General features: G+C 40.8%; 1 protein-coding gene across 3 annotated transcripts; it reads left to right on the forward strand.

Moving 5' to 3' along the window:
- The first annotated feature begins 13,621 nt into the window (after window positions 1-13,621).
- Window positions 13,622-22,279, forward strand: PDP1 (pyruvate dehydrogenase phosphatase catalytic subunit 1). 3 transcript variants are annotated; one of them, XM_073229835.1, is made up of 4 exons: window positions 13,632-13,839; window positions 14,549-14,583; window positions 17,373-17,474; window positions 18,205-22,279. In XM_073229835.1, exon 4 carries the CDS (start codon window positions 18,249-18,251, stop codon window positions 19,860-19,862), a length of 1,614 nt encoding a protein of 537 aa, XP_073085936.1. In that variant the 5' UTR covers window positions 13,632-13,839; window positions 14,549-14,583; window positions 17,373-17,474; window positions 18,205-18,248; the 3' UTR covers window positions 19,863-22,279. The 3 variants fall into 3 exon arrangements, with proteins under 3 accessions (XP_017524072.1, XP_073085936.1, XP_036851497.1); XM_017668583.3 differs by lacking the exon at window positions 17,373-17,474 and having other exon boundaries at window positions 13,622-13,839; XM_036995602.2 differs by lacking the exons at window positions 14,549-14,583; window positions 17,373-17,474 and having other exon boundaries at window positions 13,645-13,839.
- Window positions 22,280-23,306: the final 1,027 nt, after the last annotated feature.

The following is a 23,306-nucleotide window of genomic DNA, read 5'->3' on the forward strand; positions in this document are numbered from 1 at the left end:
CATTACTGAATGTCCTCTCTGCTTATCTTGCCTTTTTTTAGCCTGAAGGACAAAGAGAGTAGTCTTGATTTTTCTTGTTAATCTGTTCCAGCTGGTAGCCTATCCAACGTCTGAAATCACTTGCGACAATTTTTTCTTTAAACTTTAGCATCTCATTTTGTGTAATTTTATGGGTAACGGGATGGGAATTCAGTTTAGAGAACTTATGACCAACAACCATTGAGACAAATAAAAAGGAGGACAAAGAGGATGACTGTAACAAACAAAAGAAACGGCCTGCTATGCCAAGAATGTACATATATCATGTTTCCCAAAGGTCACATTTCTTATCTGTTTTGTAATGATCTGCAACATCCTCCTCACCAAGTCTGTCTTGGGCTCCTTAGTTGCCCACAGCTGACTAATGTCTGAACTTAGAACAATGGACATAGAGCCTCAGACTGGGAGCAGAAGGAACCTCAGACTTCATCAGCAGCTCTTTTGCATCCCCCTCACCTGTTTGAGAGCTGGAGAAACAAGAATGGAGAGCACTCTGGGTTGAATTGTGTGCTTGGAAAGACATGGTGAAACCTTAACTGCAGGACCTGTGAATGCACCCTTATGTGGAAATAGGTCCTTTACAGATGTAATCAAGCTTAAAATTAGGTCATTAGGGTGGGCTCTAACCCACTATAACTGCTGGCTTTCTAAGAGAAGAAATACTGGGACAAACGCGCAGAGAACACCAAGTAACACCAGAGGAGGTGATGGAAGGGCTGCCACCGCAAACCAGGGAGCACCAAGGACCACAGGCAGGCCACCAGGACCTGACCACAGGCAAGGGAAGGCTTCTCCCCTACAGCTTTCAGCGGCAGCATGGCCACGCTCACACCTTGATTTCGGACTTCTGGCCTCCAGCACTGTGAGACAACACATTCCTGCTGTTTGAAGCCAAAGAGTTTGTGACCTTTGTACCAGAGCCCTAGGAAATGAATACAAAAAGTTGAGGCAAGCTGCCCACAGTCACACAGCTGGTGACACAGCAGAGGTCGCAGCTGTATGCTTATGATTCCCACACTGGGCCCCATCCGTTGTTACAGCGAAGTTGTATGCAGATGTGTTCTCTTACGCCTTATGTTTATGTTCCAGATTTCTATAATAATTTCTCTCAAATAGACTTTCTTTGACTCCTGTTTATTTTTAAAATTTGAAACCTACAGCTTGAAAGAATAATACAATGAATCCACATATTCCCTTCACCTAGATTTACCAAATTAACATTTTGCCCTGTTTTTTCTCTTTCACTATATACACACGTTTACTTTTGCCTTAAAACATTTGAAAGTTGCAGACATATTCCCTTCACCTAGATTTACCAAATTAACATTTTGCCCTGTTTTTTCTCTTTCACTATATACACACGTTTACTTTTGCCTTAAAACATTTGAAAGTTGCAGACCTCACGACATTTCACACTAAAATGCTTCAGCATGTATCTCCCAAGAACAAAGACATTCTCCTTCATAATGATCAGACTCAAGGAATTAAACATGAGTACAAAAGGGTTGTCTAATAAAAAGAGTATATTCAAATTTCTCCCTTCCCTCCCACCCACCTCAGATATCCTTTTTAGATAATGTCTTTCTTCCTCCCCTCTAAACTTCTTCCCTTCATTTGTGGACCCAGCATCTCATTCCTTAGCCATCATGACTGTCCAGTCTCCTTTAATTTGGAGCATTCCTCCACTATTTTTTTTGCCTTTCACAGCATTGGCATTTTTGAAGCATCCAGACCAGCTGCACTGTCTCGCTTCCTCCTGATTAGGTTATATATTATTTGGTAAGAATCTGTACTACCTTGGTGATGCTGTGTATTTACCATTGCCTCTCACCAAGGGAGCATAATGTCAGTCAATAATCATCACTGGTGATGTTAGAGAATAGGTGAGGGAGGTGTCGGCCAGATCTCCCCATTGTAAAGGCTGCCTGTTGTAATGAATGAAAAAGCTATGGGGCATACTTGAGAGAAGACTGGTTCTTAAATACTTAATACAGAATATCCAAATTTAAGATCAATGTTGACTTGGTATTAGGTATCACTCCATGGCTGAAATATGACACCTACCATGTCCTGCATGATTCCCTGCATGTTCTTTTCCTGAGGTTGTAGAGGACGTTAAGGCTCACCCTAAACTCCTCCTTTACAAAGCCTACAGAAGTCTGCAGGTCATTCTCATGGCTTTATTTTTATTTTATTTACCAGCACACATAATATTGTCCTGGCCTGGCCTCAGCCAAGATTTCTGACTCTTCTTAAAATTAACACAGAAACTTAAGAAAGTATACTAAAAAAAAGTTAAATATATGAAAGAGGAAAACCCTAGACCGGTAACCCTGATACTTAAAGCACAAAATTGCATTAGGTAAATCAAAGGTTTGCTTCTCAGTCTGTCAGTATGATGACTAACATAGAGCCTATACTGTTACACTGGAGGTGGGGCAGTCTTTTCCTTGTTGGCTACCACAAAGGACATGAACTTGAGAAAGCAGGACAAAAATAGTCCTATCTGCAAAGCCATGTCAGTCATTTTTGATAAGTCAAAATACTCGCTGCTTTAATTGAAAATTATTGCTTTGGTAATTAGTATAAGAACACACACACAAAAATGATGAATATTAATCATGGTGATGACAGTGCATAGCTACCAAGCTACCCAGTGTATTTCTATGTCACAGAGGGTCAGCTGTGTGGAATTCCTGTGGAGTTCTTTCTGTATTGCTTTCCCCACTCAATTACAATTTCCAGGAGAATAGGGAATTGTCCTGTTTGATACCCAGCATGCATAAAAAGTGTCTGACACATATTGGGTGTCCAATAATTACTGGTTGACTGAATTCATCACCCAAAATATCTGTGTTCTTCACGGTTGGGTCAAGTCAACACAAAGCATTTTCTCAGCATTTCAAAGCAAAAGATTTAAACCTGTGATCTCCACTTTCTTTAAATTTAATTACAAAATTTGTTTCTCAGGAGTGTGTGAGTAAAAGGGGGACTTCTTAGTGTCTCTGTCTCAACCTCCAACAGCTTAGCTTAGCAAGTCATTTTGATGCCGGGGTTCTGCCAGGAGGGGACAAGAGAGCCCCTGGGTGGTGTGTCCTCTAGGGGATTTACAGGTGGTTGAGAGACAAAGGGCTAGGGATGTACACCTGCTAAGTGGTCCCAAAATGTTTGTCTTTGAAGAGACATTAAGTTTCTTATTAGTCTTCCGGTTTATTTACAAGAAATTTACTGCTCTGATTCCCTCCCAGGATAGCAGCTTTCTGGTCTGGGAGCTTATCAGTCAAGACTGCCTGCTTTGCTCCCAAGGTGGGCTGAATTATTGTCTGTTTGTTAAAGAGTGTGTTAAGAAACTTACTTTTTAACTAATTGCCTTTTAAAATGCAATCTTATCTTCAAGATGGAATCCTTCCTGTTTTTACTATGTTGTTTTGGACTTGCTTGCTAAACTTCCCAGGTTACAAATCACTTGATTAGGGCAGGAGGAGGGAAAGCAGCACCTGGGTAAAGTAAAAAAATAAGCTGGGTCCCCCACCCCAGCAGGCCAAAGCAAATCCCACAATGGATTATCTTGCTTTGTTTTTTCCAGAGGCCCTCACCCTACTCTCTCTCTAAACCTGTGGTCCCTGTCTCAATTTCAGGGCAGACAGGCTTCAAGGCACACCTCTGCATGACAGATGAGGTCATGATTCTACCCCTCAAGGTCACTCTATTATTTGTTTTATTTTTTTTTTCCAAAGCAGAAACCAGGAAGGACATGTAATATTCCATTATCCCTTCTTCAGTGGTATGTTTACCTCCTTCCAATTTCTCCATTGCTGAGCTCCTAACAGTAATGGGGGGCAGTGAAGTCTGAGAATTGTTAATAAAAAAAACAAAATTTTCTTAAAATGCTTAACATTTTTTTCTGTATGTGAGTTTGTCTTGAAATATTGTGATATAAAATTTTGCTTTGCTTAAGTATACAACAACTAATCAAAATAAATGATTTCCCTATAAACTTTAGAGCATGTCTTTGGTTCCTGTGCAGGTGATTTAGTTTCAAGGAAGCTGAAAGAATCAACTAGTATACATGTTCACTTGGGTTGGGACGCTCTGAATTCAAAGGTGAAAGACAGTGCACAGTGGAGAAGGGCAGAAGGGTGGAAGAAAGGCTCTCCTCCCAGAAGAAAATAGCAATAAGAAAAATTGAAACTAGGAGAGCAGTAATTTGTGTTTATGGCATGCTAATTACTTCTGTTTGCAACAGTCCTGTGGAGTAAGAACTATTATTTCCATTATGCAGGGAAGGAAACAGGCTCAGCAGGATTGTGACATGACAGTAGTAACAGGATGGAAAAAGGATTTGAATGGAGTGTGTCTGACCTCCAAGCCACGCACAGGGATTGCTTCCCAGGGCACAGCAGAATGAGAGCCTGCTGTTCACAAGTATCATCTGGCAAGTTTCCAAAGACATCTACAATCATTTCTTAGAATGTTTATGGTAGAAGGGAGGTTAGGGCCTGGAAGATCACTGCCACAGAATTCAGACAGGGGATTCCCTATGCTTTTCTTAAACAGCTTTTGATATCATGCAGTCCTTTTATTATCTTTGTCATTCTCCTTGAATCTCTCATCAAAGATGACACATTCCCTAATATTATGGACACAGTACAATTCCTAAGGGGCATCCATTTTAAAATAGATGAAAAACTTTGCTCTTGTAGGTGAGACAAATGAGGGACACTGGGTATAGCCAGCCTTCAGCGGGGACACATTAGATTCTATTACACTATCTGCTTAGACACACAGATACAATGACTCACCCTTTCTCCAGTCCTCTTGCAAAAAACTAGGGGGAAGAAAGGCCCATGTATACAAAACTGTTACGTTTTAACTTAACACCCAGAAAGGAGTAGGTTTACATTTATAAGGGCCTAATTTTATCTAAAATTCATAAGACTTTATGGGGAGAAATCCTCTAAAACCAGTATTCATGCTGGCAAGAGCAGCTTTCCAAAGCCACGTTTCAGATGCTGCATTTCTGCCGCCGCAGGTCTTCTTTTTCAGGGCAGACAGGTTTCAGGCACCTTCCTCCCACATGCCACCAGACACATACAAGAAAAACATTCAAAACCAGTTTTTTAAAAGCCATCATATATTTTTTCTGTCCTGTAAATTAATTTACCCTTAACGCAGATGTGGTTTAACTGTTGATGAGCAAATAGCAAGAATTCCTTTATACAGGAGTTTATAAAGGAATTATACTGTCTTCCAACCGCAGCTCAGATTTAACGATCCTTATTATAGGCTTCTAACCTTTTGGAATTCGAGAACCTAAACTGAAAGAATGCATGAAAAGGTGGACTGATTAAGGTTGCCAAGTTTCATTTTGCAGTTAAAGAAAACAACTCATAATACACAGAATCATCATAACTTCATAAAGTAGAGGACAACATAACAGAAGAAAACAAGCAAGTTCATTGGCTGAAGAATTTTAAAACTCATAAAGTCAACTTATGGAATTTGGTTTATTTACATTTAAAAAATCATTGCCTCATTCTTTTTTTCCCCTCACTGTTCCACAAGTCAGTAAAAATTCTATTAGAGACACGCACTAGTCATGGGATGAACATTTGGGGACCACTGATCTAAGAGGAGTCTTTCCTAATGTATCCTCCCTCCACCACCAGGCAGAACTAATCCCCTTCTCCTTTCTCCTCAAGCATTTTGTGAGTACTTCTGCTACATCACATGGTTTAATAATTATTCCTGTTAATGTTTATCTAGTAACTAGGCCACAATGTTCTTAAAGGCACAAAGATTGTGTCTTACCCTTTAATCCATTTACAGACCATGGCACAAGCCTAGAATACAGTAAGCATTCTAAGAGAAGGTATCAGATTAATTTGTACGTGAGTCAGTCAAATCAAATAGAAAGTTCTCTCCCTAGACACAACTGATCATCTTATGTGCAAACTGGCATACTACACCTCCTTGAAGGGAGATCCCAGAGATGTAAAGAAAACTCTAAGAACATACAAATACCACTGGCATACAGCAATGGCTTGCACATTAAAATTGAAGTTGAAATAATTAGTTGACACCATTGTTCTGAAAAACAATCTCAGCTAAGAAATTGGTTTGGGGTTGTGTTTAAACATTGATAGTGACATCGATATATGCATACTTCCATAAAAATGGAATTTCTAGGTGCAGAATACAGTAAGAATCCTCAAAATATAGGATAATAGCCAGCAGCAAATGAAATCCTTTTTGTTCATTTATCTAGGTGGTTTATTGGCAAGTCATGGATCTGTTTTCTGAATAGTGAGCACTGAATCTGTAGCTCCCTGATGCAGGAAAAACACGTCCTCATTTTTTCCCCTGACAAAATTTGGCTACGGTTCAACAATGCAGTAAAAATATGTTCCATGAAAATATCTTTATGGATTTTTCTCATTACACTGACAAATGAGGAGTGGAATTGCCTTCAGAGAGGCAGAATCACCAAAAGCTTTTACCCTTTATATGCCTACATCCTCCATGAAGCAAAGAACATAAAAAGTAAAGGGAATTAAAATTATAATAGTTTCTTGCACTACCAAATTCAGAGAATGTAAGCATACATTGTGTTATGTTAGTTATTATTTTTAACTCCTGAGTACCTGAACGTTAAATCATTTAGTGTTGTCGTAACCATCAAATATAGATTTAACTTCAGTAGTGATTAAGTAAAGTTGCAAGGCTATGCAGAGCTTTATGGATAAAAGTGTGGCAGCACTGCAATAGCAAGCAGGGTCAGAAGATGAAAACCAGAAACCCAGAACATCACTAACATCACCCTCGCTGGCGCTCATTCACCTAGTCTTCATGATGAAAGGAATGGAAACAGCTCTGGGAGCTCATCTTGAACATGTTTTAATCCAGGGCTTTTGTGAAAGCAGCATCACACACAGGCTCAGCTGGGTCGTCCACTCACTGTGGTCAGTAGCCTTGAGAGGGTTCTCAGTGGTCTCCATCCCTGGAATCCAGGCCCTCCTAAATTTTACCTTGGTTTGTGTGACCCACATGATATACAGACATGATTGCATGTCACTTCTGAGATAAAGTTATGAAAGACATAAAAAAACACATTAGACTTCCAGGTTGTCCTGGATTATCACCTTAGGAACAATGTAATTCCAACGAAAGGAAGGCAGAAGAGGAGATCCGAGTCAGAAAGTGATCTGAAGGTGCTAGTCCGCTGGCTTTGAAGATGCAGGAAGGAGCCGTGAGTCAATGAATGCAGACAGCTTCCCAGTGCCGGATAAAGCAAGAAAACAGATTCTCCCCTCAAGACTCCAGAAGGGAATGCGGGACATATGAGCCCCCTGAGGCCCATTTCAGGCTTCTGACCTCTGGAACTCTAAGCATGTGTGCTGTTTTAAGCCACTGAATCGGGGGTGACTTGTTACAGCAACAATGGCGAACTCATTTAAGTGCTACCCTTGGTGATATTTGCCAGCTCTCGCTGGCATTTTCATTTGTCTTTACATTAATCCTCACAACACACCTTAGATTTTTAAAAGTTGAAGCTATTAGGTGCCATTTGAAAGATTTCCCATCTAGTAAAGAGAAGAGAGGATTTGAACTCAGGTCTCCGTGACTCCAGCTTATACTCATTTCACAAAACCATGATACTTTAAGAAGGGATAAAGTCACAACCCAGATAGTGGACCTGAGGAATTCTCTAAATCTTCTGATTAGAATTCCAGAGCCCATTATTCCTGACAGAAACTGGATACATAATTCAATAGCTATTTTTAACATTCCTCTTTACTTTGTCTTTCCTTTTTCCTTGAACTTTTCTCTCTCTCCTTGATACTGCTTAAAAATAAAAGTAACATTTTAAACTGAACCTAAATTTATAGCTTTCAACAGATTAAACTGTTCACTTTGTATCATATGATCATCTATAGTTTTATAGTAGGATATGATTAAATACATTACATATTCATCTATAAATATTTATAATTTGTGGAAAACCATAACCAAACCCTGCAAGTACTCTGACAAGAGGGATCATTCAGTGTGGATACACTTAGCTGTGCAAAATTTATTACTACTCACAGACACAATAAGTACAGATGGAAATTCTGCAATTATAAGGGTATGGTTTGCCCTCAAATCCATAATGAAAATGTGAAACTTTAGTTCTTGCTTTAATTATCATTTGCAATGCATTTACCTGTTGCAACAAGCTACTTTTTTCTTCATTTGAAATGAGTTCATTAATTCATTATCGAACACCTATTGTGCACAGTGGTCACCATAACACAGTGCCTTTGAGTGCAAGCTCTGGGGTAAGATGGCTCTGCTGCTTCCTACTTATATAACCCTGGGCAAATACCCTCATTGAGACTCACTTTCCTTTCCTATGAAACAGATACAATAATAACACCTACCTTATATGAGTGTTATGAGGATATAGTGAGACAATGCATTTAGAAAAGGGGGTAGTATAAAGTTAAGCACTCACTACCTGTCAGTTCTTACTATATGCCAAGTCATGGGCTTATACCAGTACATAAAAGAAACATGGTCCCTGCCCTTGAGGAGCTTGTATTCTAGTAGTTAAGGTGTACAGGCAATCAAAGAATTATAGCTTTTAAGAAGTGTGCAAATCAGGGCCACCGTTTTTGATTTCATAGAATGGTGGGGGGATGTGGGGGGGTGGTTTCTGCTAAAGTCTGCAGAAGGGCCTCCCAAAACCCAACACCTATTGTAAAAAGTACTCTAGACCCACAGCAATGCCTCAGTTTCCCTAAAACCCTTCCTTCCCTTTTCACCCTATTGGGGAATCCATCACAGATTTACACCAAATGGAAAACTAATCTTCAAGACTGTCTGATGGCTAGACAATAATACTGACCCTTTCCTCATGCATGTCATCCTTAGTATTCTAACATATCCACACTAAGAGGGATTTTTGATGTGACAGTCTCAGGTCCACAGACTTGAAGTCTTCTTCTTAAGGCACTTGAACCTCTAATGAAGCAATCCCAGGTACCTACTTTTCATATTCTTTGGCAATGTTAAATTCATGCACAGAAATTTCCTATTAGCCAGGAGACTTTTGGTCCCCAATTTCGCAAGAGTTAAGCTTTATTCTTTTTTCCTCTTACACGTACTGTTGTCTAATGAATTCTGTTGAGAACAGATTACTCATAAACTATGAGACAGATGTGAAAGCACCTATAATAGCCTCTGGCCCACAAGACAGGAACAACAACACATATTCTGTTTCTACCTTAGATGACTCATCCATCTCAATACATAATTCCAAATAACTTAATTTCAAAGAAGAAACTTTCAGCACTGGGATGGCAATAAAATAGGTGCCTACTGCTTATGTGCTTAGTAGTTACTTGCTTATTTCCTATCTAAGACCTATAAGGAAGTAGGAGCTAAAGGGGAGTGTGGTAGTCCAGCCTCTTCCCTCTAATTGCTGATTTTAGAGGCAAAGGCCACAGTAAGTCACTAGCCTTCAGGCTAACTGCATCTCACACCCTCATGCAGGTCTATTTTAAATGTCCTGGACAGCACCACTGAGACTCTGCTGGACCATCTCCCATGTTGTCACTGCTAACCTCAAATACCCACAAGGGTTTTATCATCCACCCACAAGAACACCAGGCCAGTCTGGTTCTGCTCTTGCTCACTTCCAAGTTTACCCTAAGGCAAGAAAATGACTAAACAACTCATCATTCAAGACCTGTCTTTGCATTTTCATCATCACAGAAAGCAGCTGTGTACACAGAATAGGTATTTTTGCAGTGTTTTCTTCATGACATTTTAAAATTGAAGCATAGTTGATATATATTATACTGGTTTCAAGTATTCAACAGAGTCATTCAACAGTTATCTACATTATTAAATGCTCACCCCACAGTTGGAGTCCCTCAACATAGAAAGATGTTACAGTGTTACTGACTATATTCTCCATGCTGTACCATACTATTTCTTATGCCCTCCCTTCTCTCTTTTCTGGTGTTTCTCTATAATCCTGGGTTATTTCAGTGCTACTTTTCTACACCTTCCGAAGTTGAAGTGTCAACAGGTGTTCTGGTGGCTAAAACAGACTGTGGGGGCAGAGCAGAAAACCCAAGGACCTGCCCATACCTGGCCAAATGGCCATGTGATAACAGCAGCACTTTTGAAAGCAGACCTATTGAGTGGCCCAAAGGAACTCTATCTAGACAGGAAGAAAGCCAGGCCAGAGGGGAGACAAGGTTGGGATACTGAAGACTCTCTCCCAGTGATATAAGCAATTGGCTCCTCTGCAGAAGGACTATGACTTTATTTATAACATATGTACCACTGAATCATACAACTTTGTGGCTAAAAAACACAACTTGCACCTCTAAATGAGTTTATTTCAAAACCATTACATTGAGGAGCTTTTGATTCCAGAAATACCTTGGCATTGCTTTCAATATACATGACAAATTTTTTTGACTATATATAGTGGTGGCAAATACCAGTTTTTTGAGAATAGAAGTTATTTTCAGAAATAGGCCATTCAGAACTAAGAATAATAAGATGGAGTCATTTGATATAAAATGAATGCTATTCTGGTATAAAAACCAAGGTGCTGGTTATAATAAAACAAATTGGAGTTCTTGTACAGATCCAAAAACAATTTTAAAAGGTAATTTTAAAAGTCTCTGAATAATGGCAATGTTGGGGTGAAATAAGGATATATTGCTATGAAGTTGACAACTTTGAAGGTGTCATATATTTGGATGTACACACTCTGGAAATGTATTTTCAGAATCATTAGGAAAAAATTTATAGACAATAGACAAGCTTAGTATAAACTTCATTTCTGAGTCCTCTTGCAGAAACTCATGAAAATCTACCCTTAGCATCAGTTAACTGGTCTCTTTGTCTGCAAAGTAGGGGCTAAAAGGTAGTGACACTCCTCATGGAAATTAAACTGATATCCTAAGTTTCTAAGACTTGCCAGTCTATTAATTACTTCTTAATATCTAACACTAGAACATATGGCACTTCGGTGCCTAAGCCTCCTATTCTCTAGGGGTCCTAAATCTAAAACAGACCCACTAACCTGGACATAATGTAGTATTATGTCTATAATATTAATAATAACTAATACTCATACAGCCCTTATTACCTGCTATGTACTTTCTTAGCTTGTATGTATATCAGCTCACTTAATGCAACCTTCTGAGTTACTACGACTTTTATTCCCATCTCACCTAGGAGAAAGCTGAGCCAGCAAGAGGTTGCCCAAGGCCACACAGTAAGCTGTAGAGCTGGGAATGAAACCCAGGCAATCAGGTTCCCACTAGGCTCTTACTATGCTATACCACCCTTCACTACCTCTGTGAGACAAGAGACAACCAGATACACAAATCAGGTACTCAACAGGGAAAGGGTGATGAAGCATACTTACAAAAAAAATTTTTTATTAAGGTGTTTATCAATGATAAACAATCTTATGAAGGTTTCACATGAAAAACAATGTGGTTACTACATTCACGCATATTATCAAGTCCCCCACATACCCCATATGCCAAGTCATGGGTTTATACCAGTACATAAAAGAAACATGGTCCCTGCCCTTGAGGAGCTTGTATTCTAGTAGTTAAGGTGTACAAGCAATCAAAGAATTATAGCTTTTAAGAAGTGTACAAATCAGGGCCACCATTTTTGAGTTCATAGAATGGTGGGGGGATGTGGGGAGGGGCTTGTTACTACTTGTCTTCTCTGTGCTACATGACCCCCACACACCATGTGTACTAATAATAATACCCCTCAATCCCCTTCTCCCTCCCTCCACCCACCCTCCGCCACCCCTCCCCTTTGGTAACTGCTAGTCCCTTCTTGGAGTCTGTGAGTCTGCTGCTGTTTTGTTCCTTCAGTTTTGCTTCATAGTTATACTCAACAAATGAGGGAAATCATTTGGTACTTGTCTTTCTCCACCTGGCTTATTTCACTGGACATAATATCCTCCAGCTCCATCCATGTTGTTGCAAACTGTAGAATTTGTTTCTTTCTTATGGCTTAGTAGTATTCCATTGTGTATCTATACCACCTTTTCTTTATCCATACATCTACTGATGGACACTTAGGTTGCTTCCATATCTTGGCTATTGTAAATAGTGCTGCAATAAACATAGGGGTGCATATGTCTTTTTGAATCTGAGAACTTGTTTTCTTTCAGTAAATTCCTAGGAGTGAAGTTCCCGGGTCAAATGGTAACCATACTTAGAAATTTATGGGAAGCTCATTTGAGAAGTAAAAGGAAGGGGGTAAAGTCAGGCAGGTGGACCCACATAAACTGGGATGAAGGCCACATAGAACAGCCACAAGGAGTTCCAGGGGCAGCCTGGGGCTGGGGAAGAAAAGCTCTCCTCTTAATTTAGTTGGGAGAACAGAGGAGGCAGCTGGAAAGATCCAGGAATTATGAAGAACCAGTTTCTGGCGCTGTTTTGTGTTCATGAAGTCTTTCCTTTATTACATAGAAATCAGATAATGCAAGATTAATAAAACTCCACAATACCATTAACATGAGTTCTTTTTTCCAGCCCCTATCACTTGGTGAATTTCCTTGGCTAGTAAGCGTATATGCTTAATCAGAGTAAACTGCTTAACACTAGGCAGAATAGGTGCTACTATCTACCAAAGGAAGCTCATAGAAGCCACTATCAATGGCTCAGTTTCCACAAGGAGGGGATATGTATGGTAGGCAAGTGAAGACACCTTTGAGATGTCTTCTGAAAGCCAACGCCACTCCACATCCTCTCACAGAAACAGAGAGTCTCCAGGAACGTTACGACTTGGAAGCAGGTCCTCTGACCCCAAGTCCAGTGCTCTTCCCGCTTCTGCAGGTTACGTTCTTTTTCCTTGAAACCATTCAGCAAAAATGAGACAATACTGATTTCACAGCCCTTCAGAGCACAGAGTACTCTACTGGGGAAAGAATTCCTTCATCATAACTTCCTCTTGCTGTTTAGACCGGCTTCCTCTCCCTGGGACCTGAGAGGTGTCCAGACAACAATAGAAAACATTATCCGAGTTAATGCTCCTAAAATCTGCAAAGTATCAAATGAATGAGGCCACATACACTCTCGGATTGTGAAGCCTTATATTCTAGGCTGGGGTGAACTGCAGGCCCAGGGCATTTAAGTTTCCCGTGGTGTTGGAAACCTAACTTAGGAGGCCTGGCCCACCGGCGAAGCACGGGTCTCGGCCAGCAAGCCGGCTAGCTCAAGGCCGATCCCCTGCAGAGGTGCCAAGAATTCGCGGAAGCCCGCCCCGGGCGGAACAGACGGTCCCTGAAGACCCGAGCGCGTGCGGATGCTAAGGCCCGGCCCAAAGACTTCTCCCCTTCCCCGCCAGTCGCGACTCCTAATATGCCGCACAACCCCACCTTCCACCGCCCCCGGGCACGGTCACGTGCGACGAGCCGGTGGAACCAATGGGTGGCTCGAACCCAATGGAAGGGATAGTCTGACCCGCGTGATGTCACAAAGCTGGCGGGGAGCGCGCCGCTCTTCCGCCCCCGCCCTCGCGGCCGCGGCCCGCTCTCTTCCCCGCCCCCTAGCCATTGAGCAGCCAATCGGGAGACGGGAAGGGACCAAGCCGGAACGCGGAGGCGTGGCAGGGTGTAACCCGGCGGGGCAGGGAGTGGGCCGGCTCGGGATAGGGGCCGCGCTCCCAGGAGTTGCTCCGGGCTGCGTGGTAGGAGGCCCGGTGGAACCGCCGAGGCCGCCTCCTCATCGGGAAGAAGCAGCACCTCCGCTGCGGTGCCCGGTTCGTATTCCCTGCTCCCCGAGCCGTCCCGTCCGGAATCCTCCCCCACCCGCTCAAAGTTGTGAGAGGGGCCTCTGGCGTGCGAAGGGCGGGCCGGCGTAGGGGGCGACAGGGCTGCGAGGCTGCGGGCGGGCGTAGCGATGCCGGGGGCCGCCGGGGCTCGGGGTGTGGGCCTCGCCGGCTGCGTCCGCTGTCAGCGCCGAGGGGAGGCGCGGGAGGGTGAGCTCCGGGTCCGGGGGTCGCGGCGTCTGTGCCCGGGGATCGCTCCGGGCAGGCCGCTTCAGCCCGTGCCCTGCCCCAGTGTGCTGGACTGCAGCCCGCGTAGCTTCAGGCCGGGTGGGGCGAGCAGCGGCCGGAGGATGCCGCGCCCGTGGGTTCTGCGCCCCGCCTGCATGGAGGAGCCGGTCCCGGGGCGCGCTTCCCCTCGCGTGTGGGCCCCGTCGCCTCGGGTGGCTGTGGTTCTCCCGCGGGGTGGGTTGGTTTGTTAGTTTCCTTCTCCCCACCCCTTGCTCCCGCCTCCACCCCCTCTTCCCAGCCCCATTCACAGGGCTGGAGCGAGACCGCGCCCCCCTCAGCCGCGCCCCTCCCCCGCCCCCGCCGCCGCCCAGCTAACGAGCATCTCTGCCTTGCTTTCAATGGGCCGGTGCTGCTGTCGCCACGGCTACCCGCGCGGGTTGTGGATGTTGTCGGCTCCGTGTTGTGATGACAGGAGAATGTGTGTGTGTCCCGGGCCCAGACGAATTGGTAGGTATTCATTTAGCCACCGGCGTTGGGGACGCAGGAAGGATGGTGACTGATTTTATGTGTGGACGGATTTTGGCCAGGTTGCCGTGGAATTAAGGGGTGAGGTGGATGGAAAAAGGATAAAGGCTTGCTGGACCGGGATGGCTTTGATATCTTAGTGAATGCAATTTTCAGGTAGGGAAAAAGGAAACTAATCGAACAAGTGCTGGCTTGGGGTTTCGTGTCTTCCGAAGAAACCAGTTTTTTCATTCATGGAGAGAGAACGGGAGCTATATGAAATAGCTAGGTTTTACCAGAAAATGCTGAAAAATCGCAAGGAGTCTTTATGCAGGGAGTGTAATGCAATTAGATTACATAAACTGAAGTTCTGACACATTTAATAACTAGTATAGCATTTCTTTCATTTAAACCAAAAGCTTTGCAAAGCTAAAGAGCTCTAGAGTCGGTGCAGTAACAGCATTTTGTAATTAATTTGGTTCTTGGGTTTACTGAATGAAGTGGAATTATTTCTTGTCACAGGCTTTGCCAGGCACATCAGTAAGACTGGATGGGTGTCTTTTCCTGTTCCTGGTTTCAGCGCGTCTCATTAGTCATTGGCAAAATCTGCCAAATCTGCCCAGGACTAAGGTGCTGCGTATAAAGGGTCTAGACCATGGGATAGGAACTTATTAGTGGAGTTGTGACAAAAATAACTTGAAAATTTGTCGCTGCTCCAGTTTGCCATCAAATGTACCTTCTTCTTATTGCCTAATCAAGAGGTTTCTACTTCGTTAATTTACCAAGTTTGTCAGCAGAACTTTTGATTTCACGGAGTTTGTTAAATCATAGGATAGTCAGTAAGATGCTCAGATTTTTAAAATGTTTATTTGTGGTTTGCAAAAGCATTTGAAAGTATTTTGACTTCTAAGGTTATCTGATCTGATGGAGAGAATGTATCACTGGTACTTGTGATGGCAAAAGGCTCATTGATCACTGAGCAGGGTTTTCATGAATTCCAACTTCTCTAAGAATTTATCTTTTGAAGGCATGATGGAAACTGGTGGATTGGAATTCAGTCTCAGTCCATAAGCTAAGCTTCTGAATAACTGAAAGATACAGTTGATAAAATTTACTGTTCTTTTTTTATCTTGAGGACTTTTGCCTTGAAGGAAAAATGTAGTATATTGTTTGAGTATTTGAGTGCTTGCTGTTTGAATTTACGTATTATTAAAAGCATCTGCATACATTGGTGCCTTTGCCACAATATTTCATTTTCCCATCAACTACAAAAGCAGAAAAATTGCCACAACAAAGGAATATAAGGAAAGTGCTGATTTCTTGAACACTTATTCCTTGATTAGACATCATGTAACGGGACTCTGTTATGCATCTGTCACACTCCCACTACACACACACACATACACACACACACGTACTACTTTGATTCAATCTGCATTCTCTACAGAAACACACATTTCTTTTTTTCTGGTGAGATTAAGTTTTAAAGTAAGCACAAATGCAACTTACATAAAGCTACAGAGAAAATTTCTTTTCATTAAGATTGGCATCTGTTTACATTTTTAATAATACAAAATCTTTATACAAAACATGAAATAAGTTAATGTATTCTCTTCATGCAAACCTAACAAGAGCTATGGTTTATGTCTGGAAGCCAATGTCATGTGGCCCAACATTTGAGCACATCTCCTGGCTCAGTCATGTACACTTAACCTTTGGATGACTTTCAGGTATTTAGTTTGAATGTTATTCAAGTGGTTAGTCTTAATAGATTCCTGTTCTTCTGGAATTTCTGTTTTTCACGATTGCGGTTCAGAATGCTATTTAGTTATTGATCTTATTTCTGAAATTCTAATCATTACCTTCTATTCCCTTAATCTCATCTTCAATTTTGTAAACAAATCCCTTCTTAAATAGTGCATTTAAAATAACGGTACTTTCTATCACTTGCAAAAGGTGTTCTGTATGACTGGCTTATGCAGTGCTTATTACTGAAGCAAACAAAAAGCAATTAGTATTTAGTGTTTGGTTTTCTCTACTCTCCAACATCCCACTTTTCACTTCTCCAATTACTCTTCAAAAGAGGGTATGTAAAAATAATGTAACAGTCTCTGTGACATTTGTTTCATTTTTTTCCCTTAATTTTTCAACCTTAGGAAGGAAAAACTGATATTAAGATTCAAATGGTTTTGTTTTTTTCATATTCCTTGTTGTTTACTGCATTTGTTTCCTTAAAGTATTTCTAAAGCCTATTTCTTTATAACCCAAACATCTACTTTGAAGAGGTACCCCAAGAATAATAATCCAGGGAAATATATATCATTGAGGAAGAAGAGGGGTTTTGTTCTTGCGTTAATTATCTGGATTAATGATATTCATTCATTAGGTTTTCTAGGTAAATGCCCAGCAAAATATTTTCAGTGTCACATAACGAATGTTTCAGTTTTTATCCATTGCATTACTGTACTTTTTTTATACAAACCTTAGACTATTATTCTACTCTTGTTGCTTTCTGAAGACAAATACTTTTTTTTAATGTAAAAGAAAATATTTTTCTAGGGGTGACTTCTATTTGGGATGCTTATTTAATAAGATGAAAAATTACTTGTGTAGCTTTCCCTTAATGGCTAATAGTAGGGGGAAATGCTAGCAAATAAATTAAATTCCAGAACTGAGACCATTTATATTACTAGCAAAGTTTTAGAGCTACTAGTATAAAGTTTTTTTTTTTATTACCAAGGGATTGGTAAAATTAAACAATGAATAAGTGAAACCTGCCCTTAATTTCAAAGCCTCACCTCAACAAACAGAAAGGCATGGAATCCCTGAAGATGTTTTAGGGAGCATCTGCTCCTATGTGTTCCCTTACACTTAGGAAAGTGAGGGCCAAAAAGGTAAGCTGATTTTTCAGGATTATTTGGCAAGTGGGTGGCAGACCAGTGTCCCTAAGGTCAGCAAATTGGCACAGTGGTCAAAAAAGCACAATTTTTGCAGGATCATCCACTGGGATGCAGGAAGGAATATTGAAATTTCTATTTTTATTCATTATGTAGAATTGAACATTTTATTAATACAGTAGTGTATTGTGTAACTTAAAATAATTCATGACCATATATATGTTGGGGATGCATGCTAACACCTTTTTGGTGATAGTCATGTATAATCAAATGTCACCAATGGACCACAGGTCTAGAAACAGGATCTTCATAAATGGGAGAAGTCCTTGCACATTGTGGGAGATCCAAGGCCTTTTTTTAAGGATAGAGAGGGAGAAGAGTGATTGGCCAGGTAAACTGCCACTGCATAATGTTATATAACCATCATCATCTCAGCTTACCCCAGCCAAATCTATTCTGTATTCTGCACAGTTTGTGCTGCACAATGAAATAAAAAGAAAAAAGTAAAGCTAGACTACTGTGCAGTCCTGGCTCCATAAATGATTGGGAATTGTGCTTAGTAGAATATTCCCCATAGAAATAGGGTATGATATGTGTATAAAATACAGTGCCTCCTAGTACAGGGCTTAGCATGCAGATTCACCTGCTAAATATTTGTTATAAAAGCAAAGATAGATTAAGTCATCTGAAATGTAACTCTTCTCTTTGTGTGTAATTTGCGGTCTAGGAATTCCAGTCAGAAGTTCCAGCCTGCCTCTGTTCTCTGATGCCATGCCAGCACCAACTCAACTGTTTTTCCCTCTCATCCGTAACTGTGAACTAAGCAGAATCTATGGCACTGCGTGTTACTGCTACCACAAACATCTCTGCTGCTCACCCCCTTACATTCCTCAGAGTCGCCTGAGATACACACCCCACCCTGCATATGCTACCTTCTGCAGGCCAAAGGAGAACTGGTGGCAGTACACACAAGGAAGGAGATATGCTTCCACACCGCAGAAATTTTACCTCACCCCTCCTCAAGTCAACAGCATCCTAAAAGCTAATGAATACAGTTTCAAAGTGCCAGAATTTGATGGTAAAAATGTCAGTTCTGTGCTTGGGTTTGACAGCAATCAGCTGCCTGCAAATGCACCCATCGAGGACCGGAGAAGTGCGGCAACCTGCTTGCAGACCAGAGGGATGCTTCTGGGGGTTTTTGATGGCCATGCAGGCTGTGCTTGTTCCCAAGCAGTCAGTGAAAGACTCTTTTATTATATTGCTGTTTCCTTGTTACCCCATGAGACTTTGCTAGAGATTGAAAATGCAGTGGAGAGCGGCCGGGCCCTGCTGCCCATCCTGCAGTGGCACAAGCACCCCAACGATTACTTCAGTAAGGAGGCATCCAAATTGTACTTCAACAGTCTGCGGACTTACTGGCAAGAGCTTATAGACCTCAATACTGGGGAGTCAACTGATGTTGATGTTAAGGAGGCTTTAATTAATGCTTTCAAGAGGCTTGATAATGACATCTCCTTGGAGGCTCAAGTCGGTGATCCCAATTCTTTCCTTAACTACCTGGTGCTTCGTGTGGCATTTTCTGGGGCCACTGCTTGTGTGGCCCACGTGGATGGTGTTGACCTTCACGTGGCTAATACTGGTGATAGCAGAGCCATGCTGGGTGTGCAGGAGGAGGACGGCTCTTGGTCAGCAGTCACTCTTTCTAATGACCACAATGCTCAAAATGAAAGAGAACTGGAACGGCTGAAATTGGAACACCCGAAGAATGAGGCCAAGAGTGTGGTGAAACAGGACCGGCTGCTTGGCCTGCTGATGCCTTTCAGGGCTTTTGGAGACGTAAAGTTCAAATGGAGCATTGATCTTCAAAAGAGAGTGATAGAATCTGGCCCAGACCAGTTGAATGACAATGAATATACCAAGTTTATCCCTCCTAATTATTACACACCTCCTTATCTCACTGCTGAGCCAGAGGTCACTTACCACCGATTAAGGCCACAGGATAAGTTTCTAGTATTGGCTACTGATGGGTTGTGGGAGACAATGCATAGACAGGATGTGGTTAGGATTGTGGGTGAATACCTAACGGGCATGCATCACCAACAGCCAATAGCTGTCGGTGGCTACAAGGTGACTCTGGGACAGATGCATGGCCTTTTAACAGAAAGAAGAGCCAAGATGTCCTCAGTATTCGAGGATCAGAACGCAGCAACCCATCTCATCCGCCATGCTGTGGGCAACAACGAGTTCGGAGCTGTTGATCATGAGCGCCTCTCTAAAATGCTTAGTCTTCCCGAGGAGCTTGCTCGGATGTACAGAGATGACATTACAATCATTGTGGTTCAGTTTAATTCTCATGTTGTAGGGGCATATCAAAACCAGGAATAGTAAGTTTAGGCAATTCTCAAATAAAATAGATTTAAAGGGCAGGTAGACTTCCAAAAGATACTCATATAATAAACCTTTCCAGTGGGTCATTCTAAGCATTTACCATTGATACTCTAGCTAGTTAGGTACTCAAAACTGACTTTGCAGCAGGGTGGCAGGATCATGAGTCTTGTTCTGCCTAACTTAGACTTCACAGTATCTGCACTTGAGGCAAGTCACTTCCTTATTGCAGATGGTTTGTGACTTTGGCTTTTATCAATCTGGGAAAACCAGGATGACCTGGCAAATAGATCTTGAATAGGCCAAAAGCAAGGCTCTTGCTGGGCATATTCTCTTCGTCAAAGGGGGGAAACATTACTGTTCACACCTGCAGACCCATTTCGCCAGTAAGATTCCAATGTACACAGGAATGTTTACTTATTGCATGATGTCCTAGATATACAATCTATGCATTGTTCATATAAATGTATTTTATTTTGCCTGAAGCAGTTTTCAAATCCAGTACTTTAAGCCATAAATGACCGAAAACCAAGCAATCTGAATTTGTAAGGGTTTGTAATTATTTGACTGGAATGCTTCTTAAATGGAAAAACTACTCACTTCCTCACTTCTAGTTACTTAATGTGATTGAAACATTTTCTATTATGGCACATACTTGAAGACAATAAATGTTTTTAGTTTTATCTACTCTTATATTGATGTCAAATAAACTTTTTTAGTTTGTATTAATGAAGAGCTTTATTTCGTTTGAAATAAAAAGATCCAGAATTCAAAGAAGAGACAGATACGTTCAATGATTGTCATTTCTAGCCACTGGCACATCACTCTTACCATGTAGTCCCCAGAGGCTTCACATGTTGTGTGTGGTGGGTAGACTGCTGCCAGGAAATCGTACTTCTCATTTAGTAGTAGTAAGAATCTTCATCACTTTCGGAATTTTGAGGATAACATATTAAATAAGTTTAAATAGCAAATTGGGGAGTAAGTTTAAAGAGTACCTTCAGGTATTGAGACTGGGGAGGAAGTTTGTGTTTTTCTCCACTTAGACACAGGTCAGTTAAAATATTTGGTTTAAAAATTACTAAATGCTTTAAATATATTATACCTTATAAATAAGAACGTTAAGATATATACCTGAGAAATTTTTAAAAGTAACTTTTTTGCATGCCTGATGCTTAATAGGACACTTAGTAGCATCAAGTGTTGTTTGCAGCAGTCTCCTAATTATATGCAGCCCCTTCTAATGCTGTATTCAAGTAAATGAAAGTAAATATATTCAAATTGGCTATTTGGGAGCTTATTTGACATGCATCCAATGGCATTTGGTCCTGTGTTTAATGGTGATATGTGTACAGCTGTGCATATATTTTCATTACTTGCTGTAGCATCACTGTTAAAAGAATAGCTATGACTTTGTTTGATATTCATATAGATTTTAATACAAAATGTGATCAGCTTTCCCTTGTGTAATTTGTTAAGTATTTAGAAGTCCTTTTGGATTTCTGTAGAATATAAGCTCAATGTACAAGGACTTCCTCGGACTGTGGACACTAAAGCAATGTAGAACTGATTATAAAACTTGTTCCAATTGAAAAATAGACTCAGGAAGATTACAGCTCAGAACATCATATGTTTGTTTTTTGAGGTCATTTTTTCCCCCCATGTTTGTTTTTTCTTAAGTCAGCTTGGAACTTTTCTTCCAGGAAGCATTTTGGAGCAGGAAAGCTGTACTATATATTTATTTCTAAGTGTTTTAAGAGACTTCATCTTGCAATGAAATACATGTAGATTACAGTAGCAATTAAAACCCATTTTCAGGCTACTATTTGAATTTCTCTTGAATACCACCACTCAAGGATTCTATATTATTATTACCTGAAGTCTCATCTCTGTATGTATATAGTACACTATGTATAAAATTAGTTCCTGTGGTCATGATCAAGAAAAATAATAATTATTGCACAAGAAACTTGGTCTGTGGTCCAGAGCCAATCTACTCTCTGTAGACATGAAATGCAGTGTGGGGTGACATGGAAATGAAAATAATGGGATGTTAGGAGTCTGAATGTACTATCATATAAAAGAGTTGTGGTTTTATGGTAATTGGTTGATACTGTGATGTGATGTCTAGAATTAAAGAATACATGTAAATTTTCATGGTATTCAGCCTTTCTTAAACTTTTTAAATTTAAACTTTCTAACATGTATCTAACCTGTATTATACTTAATTAGTGATCCATAATATTTATAATGTGCCCTTAACTAGTTAAATGGAATGGTGGTATGGTTCACAGTACTTGGTAGGAAAATTGTGTCTCATAAAAGGTGTGTCTATGTGAAGACCTGTGAAAAGTTTGTAACATAGAGAGTGGTCAGAGAAATAAATGCCCACAGTGAATTAAAGCTTCATAATCTGCTTTCTGACTGCCTGTGGTGTTTTTTTAGTAATAGTAAGATTCATTAGATGCTTTATATGGTGGTAGATTATACTTAACTTTAGAATCCAGTAGATAAATAGTACTTTTTAAAACACCTAAGGTATAATTTATATTCCATAAAATGCACAGATTTTAAATGCATAGTTTTTAATGTAGGGGATTTGGTAAAAACCCCAATAAACTTGCAGAACTTTTCCATTACTCCAGAAAACTACCTCATGCTCCTTTCCAGTAAATCTCTCCACAACTATTGTTCTGACTAGTATCACCATAAATGAGTGTTCTAGAAATTGATATAAATGAATTTGTATGTCCTCTTTTGTATTTGAACTTTGTTCTTTTGATATTCATTTATGTTGAGTGTACTCATAGTCTCTTATTACCAAGTAGCATTCCACTGTACAAATATATCACAATGTATCCATTGTTGATAGGCATTGTTAGCCCCCTCCCTCTCTCCTTTTAAAGCTAACTTTTAGATTAGCAATTCTCAGGAATACTATCTGGTTGAAGAGTAGCTTTAATTTTGCAAATACAATTGCAGGTGAGTCTATGTTCTGTACCTTAATGGTAGAACTTTTTTTTAAATGCCTTTAAACAAGTTGAAATTTTTTCATGTTGAATATTTGGAGGGATTAAGGAGTGGTCCTTTGCTATCGACCTCTCTGTACCTCTCCCACTGAGAATTTTGTTGAGTTCATCAAGTTTACATAATTGAGATAATGACTATCCTATGAGAAAAAGGGCAAATTATGTCTTGGTTTTTGATGGTCTTGGTTTATGTCTCCATCAGCCATTGCTATGATTAGGGATAAGGAAGGAAGTAGATTAAATGCTGACTGTTAAATAGAACTGGGATGGCATGACTGACTTGAGTATTTCTGCTTTCACTGAATATATTAACACTACCTACAATGAACCTCCCTGTTCACTAGTCAAACACATGCCTGAATATGAGTTATTGTTAGCTTTGTTGTTGGGTATAGTGAGGGTCACAGTAACTGTT

The sequence above is a fragment of the Manis javanica genome, chromosome 2 (assembly GCF_040802235.1).
Source record: "Manis javanica isolate MJ-LG chromosome 2, MJ_LKY, whole genome shotgun sequence".
NCBI classification, from domain to species: Eukaryota; Metazoa; Chordata; class Mammalia; order Pholidota; family Manidae; genus Manis; species Manis javanica.